Here is a 20,179-nt window from a genome sequence, read left to right on the forward strand (position 1 = left end):
AAGTATTGAGTTGAGGGGTGGGGTTTAGGGATGAGGCTGGGGAGAGGCAGAGAGAATTAGGAAGTAAGAAAATGGAGACAGGTTGCCCAGGGAAATGAAGAAGAGTATAGGACAAGAGCTGGAGGGGACATCAGGGTCAAGTGAAGATTAAGGATTCGGGAGACCTAGTCATATTTTTAGGTGTTGGAAAAGGAGCCAGACAATAAGGGAAGATTGAGGATGAAAGAAAGAGGAAATGATCTTGGGGTTGGTGGGATAGGAATGGTATTAGCATTGTCAAGGAGAAAGCCCATTTCTTCATCAAGACATGTACAAAGGAGGATCAAATTGTGGATAGAATTGTGGGTGATAACAAGAGCTTTGGAGGTGTGGAATAGGGAGGAACAGGATGTTTACAATGGATAGCCACTATTTGTTCATAGTAAATTTATTCATAATAACTAGAGTCATAAAAATAGATTTGAATTATATGTGCTCTTTATAAGAGACAGGAAGATATATACTATATTTTAGAAGGGTTTCTTCTATAAAGTTTTAGTGCAGTGTTAAAGTTTCATTCCCTGAAAAAATTGTCATTTTGTGGTTAAGCCAGTAAACATTTATTAAGCATGTACTATATGCCAGACACTGTGCTAAATGTTGAGGTCATAAATACAAGTTAAAAAAAAAAAGATAGTACTTGCTGTGAAGGAGTTTACAATCTAATGGGGATAGACAACAACCACAAAAATAATGATAATAGCTAACATTTATGTAGTCCTTACAGTGTGTTAATTACTTTGTAATTATTATCTCATTTGATTCTCATAACAACCCTGGGAAGTAGGTGCTATTATTTTCATCATTTTATACTTGAGAAACCTGAGGTAGAGAGTAAGTGACTTGCCCAGGGTTACACAGTAAGTGCCTGAGGCAGGACTTGAACCCAGTCTTCTGACTGTAGGGCCAGTGCTCTAGACACTACATCATGCTGAGGCCAGAGGAGAATTCAGGTGAGCTGAAATGTGATGCTTCCTACCCTAATCTCAGGCCTACGGTAAAGAACCCCCATAAGAAGTAGGAATCAGGCCAGCAAACCCTATATCCCTCCCCATGAGGAGAATGAGGCAGCCTTGCAGTCCAGTCTTAGGAATCTACCCACCAGCAAAGGGGGAGAGACTAGAAAGTAAATGATAGGGGAATGCACGAACTCAAAAAGAAAAGAAAAAAAAGAAGGCTAATACACTAAACAGGAATAAAGTCTCAACCAAAGTCCAAAACACACACAGAGAAATCTACACAGATGATCCTAAAACCAGAAGGAGGTATGACTAAAGCCACAAAAAGAATACAGAGATCACTTCACAGATATTATAATAGGAAGGAAAGTGAATTCATGCTTGATGAGACAATCTTGTGCGTTACACAGAGAATGTAAAATAACAAAAAAAAGAACCCAGAATGGATTAAAAGAGCAATGAAATCCATAGGGGAAGGAACTAGAAATAAATATGGGTCATAAGTCAAATTAATCTGAAGATATGTAAAGGATGCTAGGAGTTACTGTCATCTTTGGCTTACTTATTGTCTGTGGCCACTCATAAATTCTATTTTAAGACATCTTGTCTTTTTCTAGTCTTTGTAACCTAGATTACTATGCTGAAAATGGAATTTATCTGAGTAATTAATAAGTAAACTTCTAAGTGCTCCTTGTCTACACATATGAATTTTGATGTAAAGAAGTGGCCTTTAAGCCTGTCTAGATGGCCATTTTGTAGAAACTTTTAAAAAGTACTTATCACTTAAGCCCTGGTACCTGAGATATTCCAAAATAAAATGTTGGAGGCTTAGAATGTATCATATAGTTGTCTAAGCACTAGGTTAAGAATCAGGATGCCTGAGTTCTAAACTCAGTCTACTATCATTGCAATCTTGACCAAGTCACATCCCTTTCCTGAGCCTTAATTTCTTCTTCTATGAAATAAGGATAGCTAGTTTCTAAGGTCTCTTGCATCTCTTTTTTCTTCAGTATTTTTTTGGGTCTTCTTTAGCAAACTGTTGACTTGTTTTTCATGATTTTCTTGCATCACGCTCAGTTTTTCCTCTACTTCTCTTACTTGCTTCTCAAATCCTTTTTGAGCTCTTCCATGGCCTGGGACCAATTCATATTTTTCTTGGAGGCTTTGGATGTAGGAGCTTTGACTGTGTTGTCCTCTTCTGGTTGTATGTTTTGATCTTCTTTGTTACCAAAGAAAGATTCTATGGTCTGCTTCTTTTTGCACTGCTTGCTCATGATCCCAGCCAATTACTTGAGCTATAAACTCTTTGTTAAGGTAGGAGTCTGCTTCCAGGGTGGAGAATGTACTGTCCCAAGCTTCAAGGGTTTTGTGTAGCTGTTTTCAGAGATACTTCTACGGACCTGAAAATTTTCAGTTCTCCTAAGGTGCTATGATCAAGGGCGAGGTGTTTATTCCTTTCCTGGCCTGTGCTCTGGTCTATGAGTGACCACAAGCACTCTTTTCTGTCTTGGAACTGTGAGGAGGATTCTCTCTCTACAGCCACTACAAGCTCCGTCACCCGGAACTGTGACCCAAATCCAAGCATGGGCAAAGCAAGAGAATCCTGCACCAGCAAAGAGATCCCTGCAAATCCTCCTCTGATCAGCCACTCGATTTCCCCTCAGTCTGTGGGCTGGAAGCTCTGGAGGCATCCACCACCCCAGGGCCACGCTCAGGGAATGGGACTGGGACCCCGGCACTTCTCTGTCACTGCAGGCACAGACTTTTCCTACTGACCTTCTAAGTTGTCTTTGGCATTTGTGGGTTGAGAAGTCTGGAAACCGCCACAGCTGCCCCTGATTCAGTCCTCTGAGGCCTGCGCAGCCACGCCAAATTGCGCTCCTCTCCCAGCCTGGAGCGATGTACCTTTCTGATCAACCATCCAGGTTGTCTTGGGCTGGAAATTTGTTTCACTTTGTCTTTCTGTGGGTTCTGCTGCTTTAGAATTTGTTTAGAGCCATTTTTTATAGGTATTTAGAGGGGTTTGGGGGAGAGCTGAAACAAGTCACTGCTTTTACTCCACCATCTTGGCTCTGCCCCATCTGTTCTCTCTTGCATCTCTAGAAATAGACATGCATTGTCTTACTTATTTTTTAGATAAAATCATCTTTCAGGTTATTGGATTAGTATGCTTTGTATTACTTATTTATTAAGTGAATATCCTCTTGTCAAGTTTTCTATTACGGAATGACTTAAATCTTGAAGGAATCCTTCCTAAAGGCATGTATTTTTGGGGGGATTATAATATGTGTGTATTATACTTTTGAAATCACCATATTTAAGCACTGATTTTTTTTTTCATTGTGAGAGATGGGACCTACGCTCAGATCTTTTTTTTTTTTAATTTTTTGTTCATTTTGAATTTAAGTACAAAAAGACACACAAATACAGAAGGAAAATTTCCATGTACCCAGCAAAACATAAAAAGAGGATTCAATATAAAACCATGAATTTTCATTTCACACTGTTTATTTTTATATATATATATATATGTATGTATTTTTTTTTTTTTAGGCAATTGGGGTTAAGTGACTCGCCCAGGGTCACACAGCTAGTAAGTGTCAAGTGTTTAGTCTGAGGCCGGATTTGAACTCAGGTCCTCCTGACTTCAGGGCTAGTGCTCTATCCACTGCGCCACCTAGCTGCCCCCAACACAGTTTATTTTTTAAAAAAAATGTAATAAACGTTACTCGTCATTTTCAAAGCTACTCTTCTTTTCTGTGCTGTCTTCTAAGTTTTCTTTTGTTCTTTGATGTGTGCTTTTTTTTCACCTTTTTTCTCCCCACCCAACCCTAGAAAAGGCTACCATTAGACACAGATATGTATATATATGTAAAACCATAGTATCCATACTTCTGTTTATCAGTTCTTTCTCTCTGGAGGTGGATAGATCTTCCCTTCAGAGGTCCTTTATAGTTGATTTAAGTATTTATAATACTCAAAATGAATTAGTCATTCAAAGTTGTTATTATGACAGTATTTCTGTTATTGTGTACTTGTTCTCCTCATTTCACTTTTCATTATTTCATATGTCTTTCCTCTTTCCATGTTTTTTATTTTATTTTATTTTTTTATGTTTTTGTATTTTTTTTTTAAATTTTTAGGCAGTTGGGGTTAAGTGACTTGCCCAGGGTCACACAGCTAGTAAGTGTCAAGGGTTTGGTCTGAGGCCGGATTTGAACTCAGGTTCTCCTGATTTCAGGGCTGGTGCTCTATCCACTGCACCACCTAGCTGCCCCACCATGTTTTTTTTTTTTTTTAAATCAACCAACTCAATCATTTCTTATAGCACAGTAATACTCCACACAAGCATATTCCAGAACCTATTTAGATATTTCCCACTTGAAGAGCTTCCCTTCAATGTTCAGTTCTTTGCCACTACAGAGAGATGGTATAATATTTTTAAATATGTAAGTTTTCCCTCATCACCTTGGGAAACAAACCTAATAGTGGTACTGCTGAGTCAAAGGATATACACAGTTTTCTAACTCTGGGCATAATTCCAGATTGTTCTTCAAAATGGTTGGATCAGTTCACAGTTCCAGCAATAGTGAATTAGAGTCTCAATTTTTCCACATCCTTCCCAACATTTGTTGTTTTCCCTTTCAATCATTTTAGCCAATGTGATAGGTGTAAGATGATATCTCAAAGTTGTTTTAATTTGCATTTCTCTAATCAGTAGTGATTTAGAGCATTTTTTCATGGCTACATGTGGTTTTGATTTCTTCAACACAAAACTACCTGATCATGTTCTTTGACCATTTATCAGTTGGCGACTAACTTATATTCTCATAGTTTAACAAAGTTCTTTATGTATTTGAGATATGAGACCCTTATCTGAGAAACTCTTTATAAAAATATTTTCCTAATTTTCTGTTTTCCTTCTAATCTTGGCTACATTTGTTTTATTTATACAAAAACCATTTAATTTAATGTAATCAATATTATCCATTTTACATCTCACAGTGTTCTCTGTCTCTTGTTTATTCATGTATTGTTCTCCTATCCATAAGTCTGATAGGTATCATACATTCCATGTTCTTTTAATTTTCTTGTGTTAGCTCCCTCTATATTAAATCATGAATCCATTTTGATCTTATCTTGGTAAATGGTGTAAGGTATTTATCTATGTCAAATCTCTGCCAGACTGCTTTCCAGTTTTCCCAACAGTTTTTACCAAACAATGAATTTTTGTCCTGAAAGCTTAAGTTTTTACATTTGTCAAACACAAAGTTACTATATTCATTCACTGTTGTGTGTTGTATATCTAATCTGTTAGGCTGATCTACCTTTTTATTTCTTGGTCAGTACCAGATAATTTTGATAATTACTACCTTATAGTAAAGTTTCAGATCTGGTAGTACTAAACTTCCTTCCTTTACATTTTTTCATTAGTTCCTTTAAAATCTTTGACCTTTTGTTACTCCAAATGAATTTTATTGTTATTTTTTCTAACTCAGTAAAACAATTTTTTGGTAGTTTAATTGGGATAGCATTGAATAAATAGGTTAGTCTAGGTTGATTTGTCATTATTATTATATTGGCTCTTCCTATGTATGAACAATTATTATTTCCCCAGTTATTCAAATCTGACTTTATTTGTATAAAAAGTGTTTTATAATTGTATTTGTGAAGTTCCTGGGTTTGTTTTGGCAGGTATACTCCTAGTTATTTTATGTCTGTAGCTATTTTAAATGGGGTATCTCTTATTATCCCTTCTTGCAGGGTTTTGTTGGTGATATTTAGAAATGCTGATGATTTATGTGAATTTATTTTATATCCTGCTACTTTGTTAAGATTATTAATTGTTCTCACTAACTTTATAATTGAATCTTTAGGATTTTCCAAGCTTATTATGTTGTCTGCAAAAAGAGATAATTACCTCATTGTTCATTCTAATTCCTTCAATTTCCTTTTCTTCTCTTATTGCTATTATTAGCATTTCTATTGGTGATAATGGGCATCCTTGTTTCACTCCTGATCTTATTGGGAAGCATTCCAGGTTATCCCCATTACAAATAACACTTGCTGATGGTTTTTGGTAGATGCTTCTTATTATTTAAGGAAAAATCCATTTATACCTTTGGTTTCAAGTGTTTTTTAATAACAATGAGTTTTGTATTTTATCAAAAACTTTTTCTGCATCTATTGATATAATCATATGATTATTGTTACTTTTGTTGACATAATCAATTATGTTAATAGTTTTCCTTATATTAAACCATCCCAATATTCCTGCTATAAATTCCACTTGGTCACAATGTAATCTTTGTAATTTACTGTTGTTGTATCCTAGCTAGTATTTTATTTAGGACTTTTGCATCCATATTCATTAATGAAGTTGGTCTATAATTTTCTTTCTCTGTTTTTGCTCTTCCTGGTTTAGGTGTCAGTACCATATCTGTTTCATAGAAGGAGTTTGGTAGGACTCCTTCTTGCCTGTTATTCTAGATAATTTATTTAATATTGGAATTAGTTGATCTTTTAGTTTTGGGTAGAATTCACTGGTAAATCCATCTGATCCTCATTCTTTTTTTTTAGCATTTATGGCCTGCTCAGTGATTTGTTTTTCTTCAACTCTTTGAAACCCGTATTAACCAATCTTTTATTGTTTTTTTTTTTTATAAAACCAACTACTAGTCTTATTTACTAATTCGATGGTTTTCTTGCACTGAATTTTATCAATCTCACCTTTAATTTTTAGAATTTCAAATTTGATGTTTAATTAGGAATTTTACATTTTTTTCTCTAGTTTTTTAAATTGCATTTCCTCTGATTACTGCTTTTGCCACATCCCATAGGTTTTGATATGTCTCCTTATTGTCATTCTCTTTAATGAAATTATTGATTGCATCATTTGTTTTTTAACCCATTTATTCTTTAAAATTAGGTTGTTTAGTCTCCAGTTAGTTTTTAATCTGAATCTCCATGCTCTCATTGAATATAATTTTTATTGTACTGTGATCTGAAAAGAATGAATTTAATATTTATGTTTTTCTCCATTTAACTATCACATTTTTATGCCTTAATATATGGTCACCCTTGTAAAGGTACCACATACCATGGAGATAAAGGTTTATTCCTTTCTGTTCCCATTCAGTACTCTCCCCAGGTATCTATCATCTCTAGTTTATGCAAGATTCTGTTCACTTCCTTGACTTTTTTCTTATTCATTTTTTGGTTATATTTATCTGGTTTTGAGAGGGGAAGGTTAAAGGCACCTACTATTATAGTTTTACTATCTATTTTCACCTTTAATTCATTTAACTTTTCCTTTAAAAATTTAGATACTATAGCATTTGGTGCTTATAGGTTGAGTATTGATATTGCTTTATTGTCTGTGGTACCTTTTAACATTATGTAGTTTCCCTGTTTATCTCTTTTAAACTTTGAGATTGTGAATGCTACCTCAGCTTTTTTTTCCATCAGCTGAAGCATAATAAATTCTACCCCAGCCCTTTATTTTAACTCTTGTGTGTGTCTCTCTTTTTTAAAAAATGTGTTTTGTAAGGGGGCAGCTAGGTGGCACAGTGAATAGAGCTCTGGCCTTGGAATCAGGAGGACCTGAGTTCAAATCCAGCCTCAGACACTTAACACTTAACTAGCTGTGTGACCTTGGGCAAGTCACTTAACCCCAATTTCCTCACCAAAAAAAAAATTGTTTTGTGTAAACAACATATTGTCAGATTCTGATTTTTAATGCATTCTGTTACCCATTTCCATTAAATGGGTGAGTTCATCCCATTCATATTCAGAGTTGCGATTACTAGTTTGCATTTCCCTGCATCTTATTTTTCCTCACTATTTATCTTTTTACCATATCCCTACTCACAAGTCTAATTTACTTCTAACCACTACTGCCCTAATCATCCCTGGGTTCTTGTAGCAGAGATACTTGCCCAAAAGACCTGCATCCAACATCGAACAGGGCTAGTAAGTCGAGGCACAAGGCAGGAGGAACTTTGTGAGTCAAGAGAAAGTTAGACCTAGCCATCAGTACTTAAACTGCAGAAAAGGGGAGCAACATGAGGAAAGCATGAGGAGAAAGGACACCAGGGCCCTGCACTTCCAGAAGTGCCAGTTCCATGGGCCATGTGAGTTCCTTTTGTGTACTACTTTCTATTGGTGTACTCTATGCAAGAGCCCACTCTTCCCACTCATGCTGTGTGAGCTTGAGAGAAAGTGTGTCCCAGGGTTATGAGGGGAATTTTTTGGTACTATTATTCTTAGGATACCATCTTCAGCAAATGACTTTGCTTTGAGATAATTGTGTCAACGAGCCTTTACAGGTAAGTGCATCAATGTTGGCTCTAGAGCTATAGTTTTAGAAGTGTGGACCCCCACAGTACCTTAAAACAGGGGTAGTCAACTCCCAGGAACCCAGCCTGCAAGATAAATTGGGAGGGAACTACCTAAATATCATGCTACATATACTTCATTTTCATTCATGATCACTGTAATCTAGTCAGACTAGCTTTTTTTTTTTTCTTTCTGTTTTTCACATATGACACTCCATGGTCTATGTCTCTGACTTTGAACATTTCTGGAATGTATTCCTTCCTAATTTCTGCCTTTCAGAATCCCATTTCCTGCAAGGCTTAGCTCAAACACCACTTTTTCTTTTTTTTTTTTTTAGCTTTGAGATTTTGGTTTTTTTTTATTAATTTATTTTGATTTATCAGTAATCACTTCCATATGCTTTTGAGTTTAAAATTTTTCTCCCCCTTCCTCCCCACCACCCTCCCCAAGACAGTGCACAGTCTGATATAGGCTATACATTTACATTCATATTAAACATATTTTCACATTAGTGATGTTGTAAGTAAAAATTAAAACCAATAGGAGGAACCATCAGAAAGAGGAAACAAAACTCAACAGAAGAGAAAAAAAAATAGCAATTCAACTTCCATAGTTCTTTCTTTGGATGTGGATAGCATTTTCCATCACAAGGCCTCTGGAGATGTATTAGATCCTTGTATTGCCGGGAAGGATTAAGTTTATCAGTATTAGTCATCACACAACATGGCTGTTCTTGTGTACAACATTCTCCTGGTTCTGCTCACTTCACTCAGCATCAGATCATACAAGTCTTTCCAGGTTTTTCTGAAGTCAGCCTGTTCATCATTTCTTATAGCACAATAGTATTCCATCACATTCATGTACCACAACTTGCTCAACCATTTCCCAATTGATGGGCATCCTCTCAATTTCCAATTCTTTGCCACCACAAAAAGAGCTGCTATGAATATTTTTGTACGTGTTGGTCCTTTTCCCGTTTGTGTGATCTCTTTGGGATGTAGCCCTAGAAGTGCTATTGCTGGGTCAGAGGATATGCACATTTTTATAGCCCTTTGGGCATAGTTCCAAATTGCTCTCCAAAATGGTTGGATCATTTCACAACTCCACTAACAATGCATTAGTGTTCCAATTTTCCCACATCTTCTCCAACATTTAGCATTTTCCTCAAACTCCACTTTCTAACTGAGGCCACAAGTATCGCTGAGGTCGAGTCCAGCTTATTCATTTTCTAGGTGAAGAAACTGAGGCCCAGAGAAGTTTAGTGACTTGCTCTAATCACATAGTAATAGTAAGTTGCAGAGCCAAGATAGTTCCTAATCCTGATCTCTAGCACTTGAACCCATATGTAATGTTACTTTTCAAAGAGATGGTCAGTTTACCTTGTTAAAAAGTAAAATAATTTGAGAAGCAATGTTGTGCTCTGGAAAGAGTACTAGTTTTGGTATCTTAGGAGCTGGGTTTGAATCTTTTCTCTGCCTCTATGACCTTAGCTAAGTCATTTGACCTCTCCAGGCCTCAGGTTCCTTATCTGAAAATGAAGGAATTAGACTAGATCAGTGGTTGTAGCTGTTTAGTCGTTTGAGTCACGTCCAACTCTTCATGACCCTGTTTGTCGTTCTCTTGGCAAAGATACTTGAGTGGTTTGCCATTTCCTTCTCCAGCTTATTTTCACAGATGAGGAAACTGAGACACACAAACTGAGGGTTAAGTGTCGTGTCCAGGGTCACATGGCTAGTAAGCGTCTAAGGCTAGTTTGAACTCAGGAAGATGAGATTTCCTGACTGCAGGCCTGGCACTCCACCCACTGCACCACCCAGCTGTATCAAATTCAAAAAAGAAATGGGAGACCCTGGCCTAAACTATACATGTTGGTCCCTGTGGGCCACATATTAATGTAGAAAACTTTACATATATATATGTTTCTTAATTAATACATCAACACATTAAAATCAGATAAGAACTATGTCTTAATTTGATTTGGGCTACACTCAGGAGTGTTATGGACCATGTGTGGCCTGCAGTCCATGTGTTTGATACCTCTGAACTAGTTTATCTGTCATGGCCCTTTCAGCTCAATAATTATGATCCTATTAGCTCTAGATTAGTTCTTTAAGGAAATTTAGAGTTTTGGTAAAAAAAAAAAAAAGAATACCTTTTCAGCTTTACTTCTAAATTGTTAGGTTGAAAATTGTTGTATGTGCAATAACCCATTCTTATTTGGATGGGAATTGTAAGTATTCAAGCAAAGGGATTCCTTAAAATGATTAATTAAAAATGTAAATGTTGTAGTTGTGAAAATACTACTACATTGATTTATGAGATATTTTTGCCTCCAAACTAAATATATATCAATGACAAGCTGTTTTGCTTTTGAAAAATTTTATTTTTAGATAAGCACAAAAGGGATAGTGACTAAAATAGTTGTGAGCTGCATTTTTTACCTTTAAGTTGGTATAAGAACTGTTAATTGATTATTTCAGTGGTCTTCTAGTTGGTATCCCTAAGTCAAGTCTCTCTCCATGCCAGTTCATCTCCATGATGATTTTCTCACCTTCATTGAAGTAAAGTGTAGATCTGACCATGTCACCAGCTTAACAAATTATAGTGCCATCCTATTGCCTCTGGGATAAACTGTAAACTCTTTTGTTAAGATTCTAAAGCTCTTCATAACTTGGCTTCAACCTGTCTTTCAACCTCATTAAATATTAGTCTCTCTCCCATACTCTGCAATCCAACCCAATTGTTCTTTCCCCTATTCTTCACAAATGATATTGCATTTCCTGTCTCCTTGCCTTTGAACTGTCTTTCCCTGATGCTAGGAATGTACTGTACTTTCCTCACCTCTGTCTCATGGAATTCCTTTTTTCCTTCCACACACAGCTATGTACTAACTTTTACACAAAGCATTTCCTCTTTTCCATAGCTGCCAGGTACCTTCTTCCCAAACTACTTTAAATTGAACTGCTATATTTAGTCTATGTTTATGTTAGTATGTATTTATATTCCACATTAGAATATAATCACCTTATGAGTAGGGATTGTTTAATTCTTTGTATTTCTGTTCCCAGCATACGTAGTTTACAGTGCTTGGCACATGGTGGGCACTTGCTTGCATGATTATTTTTATTATAGTAGAAAGGATAAGCTACCTGACTAGTCAAAAAGGCACAGTTATCATTCTTGGGAAAAGTCAGATGTCAAATAATGTTGAAGAACCATTAGATAAATTATAAAATTTATTTTCAGAACTGACTGTGTTCTGGCACTGGAGGGCAGATGGACGTTTCTGAAATAGCGCAGCTTGCTATCTTGGAAGACTTTTCTGTAATGCATTAAAGGATTTTTTTTACGTAATTTGTTTTGCAAGAAAATGCTTAAGTTATAAGTGTGCAGACGATCATCTGAATCTGTATTTGGTCTATAATTATGTTTATTTGCTCCTGTTAATATAATGTTTCTTACTCCATTAAGTTATTTATGTATGTATGTGTATGTGTGTGTGTGTGTGTGTGTGTGTATATAAATATATCTCTCTCTCTCTATATATATATATAGATATATATATAGATATATATTATGATGTAGAAAAGGCCTTAGAGATTATCTACTCTGTAGAATGGAATGAATGCAGAATGTCTTTCTGGCAGTCAGAAAATCTACCTTAGGCCCTTCCTGTGAGTACTTTCTTCAGCCCTGGGGAAAAGAAAAAAGATGAGATGTCATTCTAGGACCTTGCAGTCTAGCAGGGAAATAAGACACCAAACACAGCTTTTATATACTGTATTACTTGGAAAATGTATTGCATCAGAGAGTGATTGAGAGATAGACAGACAGACAGATGGAAGGAACATTAAGTAGTTACTGTGTGCAAGGCACTGTGCTAAGTGTTGCAGATCCAAAGATAAGAAAAGAAAACTGTACCTACTTTCTAGCAGCTTACTTTGTAGTGGTGTAAAACTGTCCATTAAAAGGGAGGTGGGGGGTGGTGGTGGCAACCTTTTGTATAAGTGGAACAAACAGAATTAGCCGGGGGGGCTGGGACAAATTTTGATGATAGGTTGGTTCCTTGTTGGCCTCAGGGTGGAATCATCCTGGGGAGGTCAGCGGCTGGTATATGGCTGAAGTAGGTTGGTGAGTGAGCCAGGAGGGAAATTATGGGGGAGGAAAAGTTACTGTCAGATCTTTTGGAGAGTTCTCTTGATAGGGGTGGGGAAAGGAGGATCAATGAAGTCTTCCTAGAAGTGGTAGCATTGGAGTTGGCTAGGTTTGTGACCCTGAGCAAGTCACTTAATCTCTGTTTGCCTCAGTTTCCTCATCTGTAAAACAAGGAAAATAATAGCATCTACCTCCCCAAGGTTGTTGTGAGGATCAGATGAGGGTAATAATTGTAAAATGTGTAGCACAGTGCCTGATCCATAGTTAGTGCTATATAAATGCTAGCTCCTATTATTGTTGTTGTTCTTATTATTGTTGTTAAAGAGTTTAAAAAAACTAAACAGGAAGAGGAAGGATAATCAGATATCCAGAACAACCTAAACAACACCATGAAGGAATGAGGGCTCAGGGGATTCAGGGGCCAGGGAGATCTGCTTTAGAGTGCAGAGTGTGGAAGAGAGAAATATGAGAGAAGACTGTGAAGCTAGTGGAGGGCCTTGAATGATAGACAAAAGAGTATGAACTATTTTGGAGACTATATCCAGTGAAGATTCTGGAGCAGAGAAATGTGACCAGATTCTGGTGGCAGGATAGTGATGATAATTCCAATAAATAGGTAGCATTTGTAGAGTGCCTTAATGTTTGCAAAGTTCTTTGCATATGTTATCTCATTTGATCCTCAAAACAACAATGTGAGGCAGGTACTACCATCATTACTCTCATTTTACAGATGAAACTAAGGCTCAGAGAGGTTGTGATTTGCCCAGGATTGCTTATCTATTAAGTGTTTTGAGCAGGATTTGAACTGAGGTCTTCCTGATACCATTTCCTTTTTTAAAATTTTATTATTATTTTCACTTCTAAATTCTCTCCCTCATTCTGATCCCTCACCCACCCATTGAGAAGGCAAGAAATACATGTCCCCCCCCCAAAAAAAAGCAAGAAAAAATATGTTTCGGTTTGCACTCTTAAGTCCATCAGTTCTCTATCTAGAGGTGGATAGCATTTTTCATCATGAGTCCTTTGGAATTGTGTTGGATTATTGTATTGATCAGAGTTACTCAGTCTTTCACAGTTGATTATAGTATTGCTATTACTATGTACATTGTTTTCTTGGTTCTGCTCACTTCACTTTAAATGAGTAAGGTCTTGGGTTTTTCTGAAACAGTCCCCTTCGTCATTTCTTACAGCACAATAGCATTCCATCACATTCATATTTTACAATATGAATTCCCCAATTGATAGGCATCCTTTTGGTTTTCAGTTCTTTGCCACCACAAAAAGAGCTGCCATAAATATTTTTGTTTATGTGTGTTCTGTTTCTTTTTCTTTAATTTCTTTAGGTATAGCTCTAGTAGTGGTATTGCACAGTTTTGTAGCCCTTTGGACATAGTTCCAGATAGTTCTCCAGAGTGGTTATTCTGGTTCTCATCTCTACTGAGCATTAGTCTACCTATTTCTCCACAACCCCTCCAGCATTTGTTGTTTTCCTTTTCCTGTCATCTTAGTTAATCTGATGGGTGGAGGTGATTCCTCAGAGTTGTTTCAATTTACATTTCTCTAATTATCAGTGATTTAGAGCTTTTTTATATGACTATTGATACCATTGATTTCTTCCCTTGAAAACTACCTATTCAAATTCTTTAACCCCTGATCCCATTTCCAACACTATATCCACTGCATCACTTACCTGCTTGTAATATGAAGGTTGGATTGAAGGGAAGAAAGTAAAGGTAGGAAGATCTTTGGGTTATTGTTGTGGTGTAGGCAGCTGGCAGTAAGAGCCTGAACTAGTGTATTCTACCAATTGTTTATCCAACTTCTATTTGCACATTTATGACGTCAAGACACTGTTTCATGAGAAAGTAGAGTGTGTTAAGTAAATTCACTAGCCTATAGTTTGAGGAATCAACTTGCTTCCCCCTTTTGGAAATTATTATGATGTTTGCAGTTCCTACCTCACTTCTCACTTCTCCCATTCCCTGTACTTTCTCATTGATCACAGGTAGCAATTCAGCAATCTTATCTACAAGTACTTTCTGTGTCCTAGGATATAATTCTTCTTGACCAGGCAACTTAAAGTCATTGAATATAGGTAGGTGTTCTTATGCCGTTTTCTCACTTATCTTGGATTTCAGTCTCCTATTAACTATCTTTGTTCTAGCTTTTGTTGTCAGAAAATAATTCTTAGTAGAGAAGACAAAGAAAGTAGAAGTTTCATAGTTCTGCTTTCTTTCCTCTGATCTTATCATCTCAGACCATCCCCAAGTAGTAGTTCTTTCTGTTTCTTATTTCTCTTCTTGGTGACATCAGTTGTTTATTCATTCATTCATTGTCCTTAGAATTTAATATAAGTTTTGGTTGACATTGGCTTTAGCCAATCAGTCAACAATTATTTATTAAGTGCCTCATGTGTTCCAAAAGACAAAACTAAAATATTCCCTACCTTCAAGGAGGTTACAGTTTTTTTGTGGAAAAATAATGTATACATGGATAGATTAGTGGTTGGTTCTTTTGTTGTTGTTGTCCTACCTATGATTTCATTGTTTTAGGGAGCTCCTGATGAGGAACTTTTCTCAAGGTAGATCTGCAATTTACAGTCTTAAAGACTGTAAAGAAAACTTAGCTGGCCAAAGGGCTATAAAAATGTGCATACCCTTTGACCCAGCAATAGCACTTCTAGGGCTATATCGCAGAAAGATCATCCAAATGGGAAAAGGACCCACATGTACAAAAATATTTATAGCAGGTCTTTTTGCGGTGGCAAAGAATTGGAAATTGAGAGGATGCCCATCAATTGGGGAATGACTGAACAAGTTGTGGTATATGAATGTAATGGAATAGTATTGTGCTGTAAGACATGATGAAGAGGCTGACTTCAGAAAAACCTGGAAAGACTTGTATGGACTGATGCTGAGTAAAGTGAGCAGAACCAAGAGAACGTTGTACACAATAACAGCCACGTTGAGCGATGACTAATATTGATAAACTTAACCTTTCTCAGCAGTATAGGGATCTAAGAGATCTCTAAAGGCCTCATGATGGAAAATGCTATCCACAAAGAAGAAAGAACTATGGAGTTTGAATGCAGATTGAAGCATACAGTTTGCTATTTTTTTTCCTTCTGTTGTGTTTCCGCTTTCTGGTGGTCCCTCCTATTGGTTCTAATTCTTACAACATCACTAATGTGAAAATATGTTTAATAGGAATGTGTATGTATTGCCTATATCAGATAGCGTGCCATCTTGGAGAGGAAGGTGGGGAGGGAAGGGGAGAAAAATTTAAAACTGAAAAGCTTATGGAAGTGACTGTTGATAATTCAAAATAAATTAATTTAAAAAAAAAAACTGGATTGCTGAAAGAAGGAATATGGGAAGGGAACAGTCAAAAGTGTCTTCAGGGTTTCAAACCTGAATGAGTGGAAAAATGGTGGGGCATTAACAGAAATGTAGACATTGAGGGGAATGGATAAAGCACTGAATCTTGAGTCAGGAAAACCTAAGTTCATATCCAGCCTCAAAGTTTCTTCATCCATAAACCTCCCAGGGTATTTTAAAAGTGCTTTGCAAAATCTTAAAGAGCTATATAAATGCTAGCTGCTGCTGCTGCTCCTAGTGCTATTTTGAAGGGCAAGATGATGAGGTTAGTTTTAATCTAGTTTTACTCATTGAGCCTGCCACCTCGGATACCTGGCCTTCATAGCACAGATGAGGAACCATGTATATAGATGTTGGGAGAGGGTAAAACTTCATCAGAGCAGCAACAACAAGGAAGGAGCTGATAGCGGGGAAGACTCCTACCACTTACTCAATATCTGCTTTGCCTTTCTAGTGCAGGTGTTTAATGCTTAAAGCACTGTTGATAGAACATAAAGTTGTATGCACCGTACTCTCTAGGGACAGAACCTATATGTCTTCCTTCCTGGGCCTTAAATAGCTATATCTGTGGAGTACTTTTCCTTAAATAGGCTGTCTCCAAACTCTCTAGACTAGATTCTCTGTCATCGTCGTCCTTTTTACCTCCTGGCTCTGTTAAAGTCTTTATGCTTTCTACTGTCTTTTGAGGTAGTTTACTGTTATGTCAAACCAGAATTTTGCTTTCTCTAATTGTAGAGCTGGGCAACCTTTAATGAGCCTTCCATTAATTGTCGTTTCTGTTTAGTCGTTGTGTCCAACTCTTCATGACCCCATTTGTGGTTTCCTTCTTTTTTTTTTTTTTTCTTGATTTTTGGTGAGGCAGTTGGGGTTAAATGACTTGCCCAGGGTCACACAGCTAGTAAGTGTCAGGTGTCTAGTGTCTGAGGCCAGATTTGAACTCAGGTTCTCCTGATTTCAAGGCCAGAGCTGTATCCACTGCGCCACCTAGCTGTCCCCATTTGTGGTTTTCTTGACAAAGATATTGGAATGTTTGTCATTTCCTTCTCTAGCTCATTTTACAAATGATGAAACTGAGGCAAACAGGTTAAATGACTTGTCCAGGGTCACACAGCTAGTAAATATCTGAGGCCAGATTTGAACTCAGCAAAATGAGTCTTCCTGACTCTAGGCTTAGCACTCTGTCCACTGTACTGCCTATCTGTCCCTTTAGTTAATTATTTCCAAACAATTTTTCTTTCTCTAAGATGATTTCAAATTAAGCATCTATTAGTTTCCATTCAGAATTAATAGCTTCTCCTGTGGTCAGATTCAGTATTTTAATCTCTCTGTGATTTTCTGAAGTCAGATTCCTGTTTATTATTATGAACCCCTAGAAATAGGGGCAACTAGGTGGCATAGAGCACCAGACTTGGAGTCAGAAAGACCCGAGTTCAAATGTGTCCTCAAACACTTAACAGCTGTGTGACTCCAGGCAAGTCACTTAACTTCTGTTTGCTTCGGTCTCATTTGTAAAATGAGGAAAATAATAGCACCTACCTCCCAGAGTTGCTGTGAGAGTCAAACATATTGTTGTTACTTGTTTTGTTTTCTCCAACTCTCCATGACCCCTTTTGGGATTTTCTTGGCAAAGATCCTGGAGTGTTTGACCATTTCCTTCTTCACCTCATTTTACTGATGGGGAACCTGAGGCAAACAGGGTTAAGTGACTGGCCCAGGGTCACACAGCTAGTAAATGTCTGAGGGCAGATTTAAACTCAGGTCTTCCTGACCCCAGGGCTGGTACTCTATCCAGTGTGCCACCTAGCTGCTGTCCTATTTTAGCAGTGTAGTGAAGACTGTATGCCCTTTCTCAGAATACAGTTTTTAAATGAATAAAATACACAGGATATTCCATCATGTAGAATAGATGTTTTCTTACTTTATTCATGTCTAAGACTATCTCTGTAGGATCTCTTTTTGTAAGTTTTTAAGATATCAGATATTTTAAGTTTGGATATAATTCTTCTTTTTTTTTTTTTTGAAAGGCAGTTGGGGTTAAGTAACTTGCCCAGGGTCACACAACTAGGAAGTGTCCGGTGTTTGTTCTGAGGCCAGATTTGAACTCAGGACCTCCTGATGTCAGGGCTGCGTCTCTATCCACTTCATCACCTAGCTGCCCCAATTTGGATATAATCCTACTTGAATCTGAGATGATCTTTATAGACCATGATGTTCATATAATTCTGTAAGGCACTTAAGTAAGGCAAAAAGAGCCCTGCCACTCCCCAAAGTAACCTATCCCTTTTCCAGAGAAGGAAAAAAAAGCAAAGAAACCTCACTAGAATTAATAGGAAGAATGATGCTAATTTTAATAATACTATCAAGAGACATGTAAGAAACAAGTGAGGGAACTGTGGCTTTTTAGCCCAGAGGAGACTTAGGAGATATAGTTGCTTTCAAGTAAGTGAAAGACCCATCAGTAGTCCCAGGAGGCAGAACCATAACCAATGATTAATGTTACAGGGAAACATTTTGGCTCAAGAACAACATTCTAATAATTAGATCTTTTCAAAAAGTGGATTGAGCTTCTTTATGAGTCCCCTGTCTCTAAATGTGTTGATCACTTGTCTCAGGTTGTGACACAGGGGATTGGTGTTGAAGGTAAACTCAAAGATTCACTGATTCTCTCACACTAGAAGAAATGAACTTATTAGCATAAAGAGTTTGTTTTAAAGTGCAAAAAAAAAAAAAGTGCATATGTGCCTGCCAGCTCTTGCCTGTATGTGCAAGATACCATCTCTCCCATGTCCATGTCTTTTCATAGATAGTACTTCCTTTAAACCCAGTTCAGTGCCACCTCCTGCATAAGTCTTCTCTAGATTGACCTAGTTACCTCTTGTTTAAAATTACTTTGTATTATTTTGTGTATATTTTGTGTGTACTTACTGTATACATGTTTTGTTACACCCATAGAATGTAAGTTCCTTGAGAGCAAAGATTACTTTTTGGCTTATCCTCAGCATCTAACACAGAACTCTGAATATAGCAGGTACTTTATGAATATTTATTGAATTAAGTTGGATACGTGATCATGTATAAACATTTATATACATATATACATATACACATACATACATATATACATATATACACATGTACATATTATGTGTATATACATATATACGTATAAAATATTTGAAACAGGAACCAAATCAATCAACATGCTTGGAGAAAATTAATTTGGCTGTAATATAATATGCAGGTTGCATTGTAGATAGAGACTAGAGGAAGGGAGCAAAGTTAAAAGGATATTGTAGTATTGTAGCATGAGATACTGATAATGGGATGATATCGGTGGTCATGGATAGAATGGAAGGAATTAAACCAACATTGTGGAGGAAGAATCAGTAAGACTTGCTGATTGGGTGTCTTAGAACTCTAGGATTAGAACATATGACATTATAAAAACAAGATTTCTTTTTGAAGGCTAAAAAAAATCCAACATAAGAAACATGTCCCCCCTCACCCTTTTAAAATCATATAATTCATAGTGACACATTTGATCATTCTCTGACCATGTGGAGTGAGATGTTGATAACTTTGTTTCATGTTTTCTTCCTGCAAGTATTTTCATTTTCTTCTTAATAGTTCAGTTTAAGTATTATAAAAATTTAATTAATTGTGCTGAGTTCTGTAGGAAAAAGTTAACTAATATAAAAAATAGCATGTGTTTTCTTTGTATGTGTATATCTTGTTTTCCCCTTTAAATTGTAAGCTCTATGATGGCATTTACCCTGTATTGTGTTTTTTTCTGAATACTCCACAGCTCTAACATAGTGTCTTTTACATAGTAATAACTCAACAAATATTTGTTGGTTGGTTGATTCCTTCAAATAGAAAATATTGGTAGAAAAAATTGCTGAATTTTTTTCATTCCTCGTTCTCACCCCTAATTGAGAAAAGTATCCTACCATTTTTAAGTTCTAAATCAGAAACCTTTCATGGAAAACCGTTAACTCTAGGGAAACATTGTATTTCTTTTAGTGTATAGAGATCAATCAGTTCAATCTTTGTCCCTTTTATAGGTGCCTGTGAAGGAACATTAGCTTGTTCCACCTGTCATCTTGTCTTTGAAGACCACATATTTGAAAAGTTAGAAGCAATTACTGATGAGGAGAATGACATGCTTGATCTGGCCTACGGACTAACGGACACGTAAGATTTTAGGACTGTTATAGGTCTGAGTGAAAATTAAGGGGTTATAAAATCATTTATTTCCAAGGCTAGACATGTGAAAATAAGATCTCTTTCACCTAACACATCATACTTACA

At 36.7% G+C, this 20,179-nt stretch overlaps 1 protein-coding gene across 1 annotated transcript in view; it reads left to right on the top strand.

The window, feature by feature from the left end:
* The window catches only part of FDX1 (ferredoxin 1), a 159,908-nt gene that overhangs the window by 135,606 nt on the left and 4,123 nt on the right, over positions 1-20,179 (top strand). Inside the window, exon 4 of the mRNA XM_027849533.1 lies at positions 19,933-20,062. Coding sequence (XP_027705334.1) covers positions 19,933-20,062 — 130 coding nt within the window. The remainder of the gene's footprint in view (positions 1-19,932; positions 20,063-20,179) is intronic.

Source organism: Vombatus ursinus, unplaced genomic scaffold, assembly GCF_900497805.2.
Source record: "Vombatus ursinus unplaced genomic scaffold, bare-nosed wombat genome assembly UNPS02007612.1, whole genome shotgun sequence".
NCBI classification, from domain to species: domain Eukaryota; kingdom Metazoa; phylum Chordata; class Mammalia; order Diprotodontia; family Vombatidae; genus Vombatus; species Vombatus ursinus.